This window comes from Pan troglodytes, chromosome 13, assembly GCF_028858775.2.
Source record: "Pan troglodytes isolate AG18354 chromosome 13, NHGRI_mPanTro3-v2.0_pri, whole genome shotgun sequence".
Classification (NCBI taxonomy): Eukaryota; Metazoa; Chordata; class Mammalia; order Primates; family Hominidae; genus Pan; species Pan troglodytes.
The window spans coordinates 74,144,517-74,152,500 of NC_072411.2; the positions used below are offsets into that span (position 1 = coordinate 74,144,517).

At 50.8% G+C, this 7,984-nt stretch overlaps 1 protein-coding gene across 2 annotated transcripts; it reads left to right on the forward strand.

Moving 5' to 3' along the window:
- DLX1 (distal-less homeobox 1) lies at window positions 1–4,166 on the forward strand. 2 transcript variants are annotated; one of them, XM_009443764.3, is made up of 3 exons: window positions 1–484; window positions 1,148–1,347; window positions 2,495–4,166. In XM_009443764.3, the coding sequence occupies exons 1-3, from the start codon at window positions 172–174 to the stop codon at window positions 2,747–2,749; spliced, it is 768 nt and encodes a 255-aa protein (XP_009442039.1). In that variant the 5' UTR covers window positions 1–171; the 3' UTR covers window positions 2,750–4,166. The 2 variants fall into 2 exon arrangements, with proteins under 2 accessions (XP_009442039.1, XP_063646659.1); XM_063790589.1 differs by lacking the exon at window positions 1,148–1,347 and having other exon boundaries at window positions 81–484; window positions 2,495–2,681.
- Window positions 4,167–7,984: the final 3,818 nt, after the last annotated feature.

Here is a 7,984-nt window from a genome sequence, read left to right on the forward strand (position 1 = left end):
AGCAGCATCATGCTTAGACTTTTCAAAGAGACAAACTCCATTTTCTTATGAATGGAAAGTGAAAACCCCTGTTCCGCTTAAATTGGGTTCCTTCCTGTCCTGAGAAACATAGAGACCCCCAAAAGGGAAGCAGAGGAGAGAAAGTCCCATACCCAGACCCCGCGAGAAGAGATGACCATGACCACCATGCCAGAAAGTCTCAACAGCCCCGTGTCGGGCAAGGCGGTGTTTATGGAGTTTGGGCCGCCCAACCAGCAAATGTCTCCTTCTCCCATGTCCCACGGGCACTACTCCATGCACTGTTTACACTCGGCGGGCCATTCGCAGCCCGACGGCGCCTACAGCTCAGCCTCGTCCTTCTCCCGACCGCTGGGCTACCCCTACGTCAACTCGGTCAGCAGCCACGCATCCAGCCCCTACATCAGTTCGGTGCAGTCCTACCCGGGCAGCGCCAGCCTCGCCCAGAGCCGCCTGGAGGACCCAGGTACGTGCGCTTGCCAGGGAGAGGGAGAGGAGGAGGTACAAGGGAGAGAGGGAAAGAAGGAGCGGGGGAGAAGAGGAGAGGGAGAGAGAGAGAAAGAGAAGAGAGGAGAGCGAGGTGGGGTGGGGGTGGGGAGGGCGCGGGAGCAGTGGAGGTTTCGAATACCAATCTATAGATCCTTGTCACAGCAAATAAATTTTTTAAAAAATTCCCTCAATTTGCAACTATCCAGCAAAGGATAAATCCCAGAGCGTCTCCTGGCACTGGCTGGGCCTCTGGGCGGCTCGGTGTGCAGAGCACACAATGCCCCGCTGGAAAACAGAAACCCACATGTGCACGTATTAGTCTCGGTAATTATTTATTGCGTAGCGCTATAAACAATGTATGCAATTAAGGGTAATTAAACCTCAACTACCGCCTGCAAAAATAGCAAACTTTTCCTGCAAAGGCAGGAGCTGCGCTCCTGGGAACGGCTCTATCCCTCCTGCAGCGGCCCGGGACAGGCCCTCGGATTTTGGGGGACCCTTCCCTGGCTTTCAGAGTTTCTTGAACGTTCTCTCCCTGGTGCTGCCTCCGCCACCCTTCGGTAGCCACTCGCTCTCGGCTGCTCGCACTAAAGGCGGCCCCTCGTATTAACAACGGGCCCTACTTCTGCTGTCCCTCCAGGGGCGGACTCGGAGAAGAGCACGGTGGTGGAAGGCGGTGAAGTGCGCTTCAATGGCAAGGGAAAAAAGATCCGTAAACCCAGGACGATTTATTCCAGTTTGCAGTTGCAGGCTTTGAACCGGAGGTTCCAGCAAACTCAGTACCTAGCTCTGCCGGAGAGGGCGGAGCTCGCGGCCTCTTTGGGACTCACACAGACTCAGGTACCTCGCCGCTGCCGCTCCGTTCCGCCACGCAGGCTTTCCGCGGCCGGCCTGCGCCCGGGTCTTCATTTGTTGCTCGCTGGGACTCAGGGTCGGGGTGTCACTGTGTGTATGTGTTTGTGTCCACCCCTGGCTCTCAGCGTGTCTCCTTCCTCCCTCATTCCCTCTGCCCTAGCTCTGTCACTGCTCTCGGTATCCCGAGCTGCCTGCCGCCCGGCCCTCTGTCCCTGGACAATCTGATTAGGGCGCAGGAAGGATTTCCCCAGACGTTTTGTTTGGGAACTCTGAGGTCACACGTGCCTAAACAACTGGAACAATAGACTCCGGGCTTAATCCCTCCTTTGCCTTTAAATTGTGTGACTAATCACTCGGGGCCTGGGTCCGCGCCTCAGCCTCCCTCCTCCTCCTCCTTCTCACCGGTTGGGGGTGGGGGGAGAGCCTTTCCTCCGCCCTCTCACCTCTCAAGTCCTAGACCTTAGAGAAGAAACGGGACCTTCCTTCCCGGCTTTCTGTAAGACTCCGGGGAGCCCGTGAGCGTTCCTGACGGCGGCGGGCGCGGGTTTCCGACGTCCGGTCCGGGATTTGGAGCAGAGCTGGAGAAAGCAAACAGACCCTAGGGCAAGAATGGTTTTGAATCCAAAGAAAAGTTCAGCAAAACCTTGAGGCCTCCTTAGTCCGTCCCAACTCAAGGGCAGAAAAGATGGCGCATAGAAGTTGGGTCGCGTTGCAAATAAATTTCCTCCACTCCTTCCTAGGTTTTCGATTCTTTTTATTGATGTTGATATTGGAATTGCTGGCTCGGTGTTATGCAGGCGCTGTATCTTCCGCAGGCGGTAGCCACGGTCGGACTGAGCCCCTGGCAGGCTAAGGCCTGGATCCCGGTTCTCCCCTCATCACAACTCTTCCCTGGCTCTCTGAGAGCTGCCCCCGTGGGCTGACGGCGGCGGGCGGTTCGGCCTTCGAGCCTTTGGCTCTTATGGGGGAAGGGAGGAAGGAGGCATGTCTCTGCTTCTCTGGCAGGGAGCTGCCAGCTGGCGCAGGGTTGGCAGGTCCTATCTCTGCTGTTCTGCGGTCCCTTTTTTCCTCCCTGTGACCTAGGTAGGCTCAGTGGTCCCAGCCTGAGTCACGTTGTTGTCCGCTCTTGCAGGTCAAGATCTGGTTCCAAAACAAGCGATCCAAGTTCAAGAAGCTGATGAAGCAGGGTGGGGCGGCTCTGGAGGGTAGTGCGTTGGCCAACGGTCGGGCCCTGTCTGCTGGCTCCCCACCCGTGCCGCCCGGCTGGAACCCTAACTCTTCATCCGGGAAGGGCTCAGGCGGAAACGCGGGCTCCTATATCCCCAGCTACACATCGTGGTACCCTTCAGCGCACCAAGAAGCTATGCAGCAACCCCAACTTATGTGAGGTTGCCCGCCCGTCTCCTTCTTGTCTCCCCGGCCCAGGTCCCTCTCGCCTCCAGGTCCATCCATCCCGTCCGGAAAAGAAGGACCCAGAGGGAAGAAGGAACAGTGGAGGCGGGACGCCCTCCATCTCCTCGGAGCCCCGCGAGGTCCGGCCCAGCAACTTCCCGGCATCCGCGCTCTAGCCTGAACCCTGGCCTGGGCCGAGCAGTGGCAGCAGAGAGTGGCCTCGGAGGGAAGCCACTGCCACCTGAGACAGCCCAAGCAGCAAGATAAACCCGCTCCACCCGACCCGCCGACCTTCAGCTTTGTGGGACTATCAGGAAAAAACAAAACAAAAACAAAATGTAGAAAAAGCAAAAGCTCTTTTCTGTCCTGTCAGTCTCCTGTCTCCTTTTGCTCTGTCTGTGCGCTGGTAAAGTCCAGGTCCTCATCCGTCCGCTGTCCTCATTCTGCGGCCTCAGCAAAAAGCCACAAGGTCTGAGCGGCCCGGGTCCTGCCCGGCTGACCATCTCCGGATCCTGGGACACTCTGCCTGACCATCTGTGTAGCTGGTGTGGGAATCTGGGGGCATTGGAGGGAGGGGGTTTTATTTATTGAGAAATGGACTTCGCCTGAGGCTGTTTGCCAATTCAAGGTTCTGCTGGGCGCAAGGAACGCACTGTTCAAACGCACTGTTTACTTTAAGCGCACGGGGAGAAACGAATAAGGAGGACGTGGTGATTTTTAATTTATACAGTAACTTTTGTACTTCTCTGGTATGGAGAGTTTGGAGCCGAATGATTTGCATTTTTTACATGTCCGACATTATTTAATAAATAATTTTTAAAAGAAAAGAACGATAAATGAAGCCAACATGATTTTCTCATTTCGGGAGGAACTCTGTTGCTTCGCCTGGACAAGAAGGAAAATGCTGATTTCCTCCTTGGGTAGAAAGAGGGAGCGAGGGCAAATGGGGAGTAGAGAGAAAACAGGCGAGAACAAGCACTCTAATTCCAGTGGGCTTTAAAATAAGACAAAATCAGCTTTACAACAATCCCTAGAGGCTCGACCACAGAATAATGCCAGTCACCACCCTGAACGCACAATCTCCAGTGCAGGATCTAATGACTGTACATATTATTGTTATTATTATTATTGTTATTATTGTTGTTCTGTAAACATGTTGCACAAGCTTAGCCTTTTTGCGTTCTGTTGTGTGTGGCTGTAAAACCCCATGCTTTGTGAAATGAGAATCTTGACATTTTTCTTGTGAAATTTGGAAAATGTGATCAATTGAAATCAACTGTGTTTTGTGTTCTCTATGTCAAAGTTTAGTTTTATATTGAGAATGTTAACTTATTGCTTTGTATCTTGGGAAAAAAACTTTGTAAATAAGTTATAAAGTTTCTTTGAGACAGTAAAATTATGATTTCTTGAAAGAACTGCTCTCTTGTGCTGTGTGAGGCTGTGCCAGGGGGCCAGGCCAGGTTCCCGCCTCTGGAGACAGTTCATACAGGGTCAGCGACTTATCAACTTATCGGTGATAGAATGGAGACCCTGTACCCCAGAAACACCAGGGTATCGTCAGAGGCCTGTGAGGTGCCCCACTGGGCTTTTTCTTCCTGCCTTGCTCCATTGACCCCCAAGGTGTCTGATTCCTACCTGAATTGGAAGGGTAAGGAGAGAATGCCTGGCGAGGGTTCCCCAGGAAGGGGGCTCAGGAACAGGTGCATCAGGGCAGGGCTGACGCTCAGGAACCAAAAGGATGTTGAAGACCGGCTGAGAGGAGATGAAGTCAGAGTTCAAAGTCAGCCGGCCAGGACGATTTCAGTTTTTCCCACACCCAGCCAGCTCTTGGGAGGCCGGGAGGTTGGGAGGCTGAGAGGCCTGAAAGCAGAGACACTGCTTTGCCTCTAGCCTTCCTCCGGATAAGGCTTCCCTGCTTTTGCATGCCCGGAGGCGCTGGATTCCGTCGCGGAAAAGACGCAGCCAGACGCCAAGCAGGGGCCCGGAAAGACACGTCTGTCAGACTGCCCCTCTATCAATCAGTGCGCTCCAGGGGACAGGGCACAGTCCCAGGCAGCCACCCTGGGAGCTCCACAGTGAGAAAGGCAGGTTCCTGCCTAATGATCCGGGGCCTTTCTCTGCACCTCACAGAAATAGAGGTGCTAAGGAAAGGGTGGCTGACTCTTTGGAACCCCAAAATCTGACCAAAGTCAAGCACTCCACTCCCCCCTCATCCTAGTCCGAAAGTCCCAAGGCCAGGCCCTTATGGGAGCACCTCTAGTGAAGCGCTTGCTCAGATTAGTTCCCTCCAGAGGAACACGGGCTTCAAGGGACTAGAACCAGATTGGTTCCCTTCTCGTGGCCCTGCGTCCCAGCCCAGCCCCAACCCCAACCCCAGATCCCGCAGCCGAGCCGAGGCAGTCCCGGAGAGCTGCGGGCCCAGACAGGCTGCCAAGCGCTATTCCTACTTCTCCCGCACTCGCCTTCCAGCGCTGCTGCCTGCGGGAGCTGGCCCTCCACCTTTGGGGGGTCTTTTCAGGCGCGCGGTGGGGAGCAGAGCCCGGAAGGCAGTGATCTGTGTTGTGACAAGCACCCATTTTTCAATTGGTGCTGGTGAAAGATCAGATGCGCCAGGCTCTTCCGACGCCCTTTGGGAAGGGGAGGAGGAAGTGGTGGGGCTGCTGGGGGTGGGGGGAGGCGGTGTGATGGAAGCAGGGAAAGTAGTCGGGGGTGGGGGAATGATGCCGGGGACCTCCAAGCCCCTTCCAGGCCTGAGATTGGGACTTCTCCGCAGCACCTAGAAGAACCAGCGCTGATGGGAGAGATCAGACCTCAGAAACCAGGATGTAGGCAGTCAGATGGGCCTCAAAGCTGAGGAAAGAATGAATTTCCCAGCTCCTGCGCGGGGTGGGGGGTCTTCCTAGGTTCAATTTCCCCTAGGAGATGTGACTTTGCTAGTGTGAAGATTTCTGTCCGGCATCTGACTCAGGTCCCCCAGACGGCAGCTAGGGCCCAATGCCTCAAGCTACAGGCAAAATCTGTTTGGTCAAGCGGATTGTAATACTTTGAGATATTAGCTTATACTAATTTAATAATCTCTTGCTAACAGTTCAAATAGAGAAATTATTAGTTTTAGCTCAACGAAAACGGTCTTTAGTTAGGCTTTATTATAATTATAAGCGGTTGTACTTTTAAAAAATGTTAATCTCAATATAGGCCTAATTAATGCTGCCTTGTTACTGACAAGTAGTTCATCAAATATCTGATTCAAAGATTTTCATAATGAGTATATTAATTAAACTATGAATAATCTAAAGGTGGTTATATTTAAACAATACCTCATTATAATGATTAAATACTGATTTCGAATATTATGTCTTAACAATTGTCACTTAGAAAACACAACCTTTCCTTATGTATGAGTCTGTAATGGCAAAATGCAATTTTGGGATTTTTTCCCCTTGTTCAAAAAATGTGAACCTCATTTTAAAACACTTCTGAAATAGGTTACACACAGCTTAATGATTATCAAAATGACTCTTTTCTGCAAAAAAAGACCCCAAAGTGCGCGTACAGCTGCAAACCCAAGAGGGTCAGCATCATTTCACTGTATTCTCTTCTTGATTACAAGCCGGGCCCATCAAACACAACATAATTACAGTAATTTCAGGTTTATTTATTCTAATGCAGTTTCCCCATCTCTCTGGTAATTATGAGCAATTTTTTCGCCCAGGGAATCTTTTTGCATTAACAAAAGAGATAACGCACTGAAAGCCAAATTTGCTGTGCATTGAGAAAAGGAAAAAAAAAAAATCAAATAGGTGCGAGCTGCCATCTCTGCAATTCTCTGGTACCGGAGCCGGCAAATTGCTTGCAGGTGTATGGAGCAAGCTTGTCAATGGCCAGGCCTCCAAATTAGCAAATGCACAGCAGCAAAGTAATGAAGACAGACTTAGCAAAATTGCCAAACAACAGATATCCCTTTAATATCTTCTCTCATCCACACTAGCTCTAAAAAGGGGTAGGGGTAGGGACAGAAGCAAAGTCCCCAGCCCCCTCCTCACTGGTCTTGGCTTTCAGGAGCCTGGAGGGGCTGGGTAGCCTTGTGAGTGGTAATCTAATTGTGGGAGAACTCAGATCTTAAATCGAGGCACTATTTAAAAATATAAAACTGGAAACGTTTATAGTTCACAGCTTTTCCTCTCTGATCATTATGTTTTATTTTTATTTCTTTCTTCTGGAAATCTGCACCTGGGCTGGGTTAGATATAATAGCTCTTCAGCCTTCTTGATTCTGTACGAGTTTTTAGAGCCACAAGAAGTTTTAAGATTCCCCCCACCTATATGCACAGAAGTGTGAATTTATTCATAGAGAGTCATCTGATGTAGAAACTAACTGAATCTTTCACCTTGAAGAAATTGTCAATTTCTGTCACCCCAGGAAAGGTAGGTCTGTGCGCTGGATGTGGAAACCGAGATACTAGATCAAGAAAAATTGGGAGCAAAGAAGCAACCCAGGCTTCCTGGCTTTAAATCTTTATCCTGGTATCCATCTCTTCCTTTCTGTATCTTTTATAAACTGATTTCAGAATTACCTGGTTTTTGTCATCCCACCGCCTGGATTAAACACCCTTGAAATTATAGGCTAAAGCAAACTTTTCTGCTCTTCATCCCACATGGCCATAGGAACCTCCATCAAATGCAGTACAGAGGGCGAGGGTCCTTCCCTCCCATGCCTCAAAGAAATCCTCCTCCGGTCCCCAGCTCCACAACAAACCCCTAGCTCCAGCGTAGACAGACAAACGGCTGTAAAAAGTGCCTTCCCCAGGCTCAAGAAACATGTCACCCCCACCCACCGCTTTCCTACCCCCTCCCTCATCCCCCAATCTTCGAGGATTAACACTTCCTGAAACATCAAGTGTTTTTATAAAAAGGAAAAAAATAATCCTGACATCGCTGACAAGAAGTTTTGATGGAAGAATTAGCTGGTGCATACATAATCACTCCCCCACCCTCCTACTCCCGGAGCGGGAGCCACGGCGGCGGGCGCAGCGCAGCCTTCCAACCCTCTGAAAAATGAAACCGGTTTCCACCCTTACCTTCTTCAGTGTCAATTTCAGATAATCTGGACACACACTCTTTGCTACATCAAATCAAAAGGGTCGAAGGTAGCTTTTGGCTGGGAGAATAACGGGAAAGAAAAATCAAAAAAGAAAAACGGGAAAAAAAGGAAAAATAGAAAAATACAAAAC

Coding starts and splice junctions, on each gene's coding strand:
- DLX1 (XM_009443764.3), top strand. CDS start 172: ATGACCATGACCACCATGCCAGAAAGTCTCAACAGCCCCGTGTCGGGC. Junction 485..1,147: donor GAGCCGCCTGGAGGACCCAG/GTACGTGCGCTT, acceptor CTGTCCCTCCAG/GGGCGGACTCGGAGAAGAGC. Junction 1,348..2,494: donor TGGGACTCACACAGACTCAG/GTACCTCGCCGC, acceptor CCGCTCTTGCAG/GTCAAGATCTGGTTCCAAAA.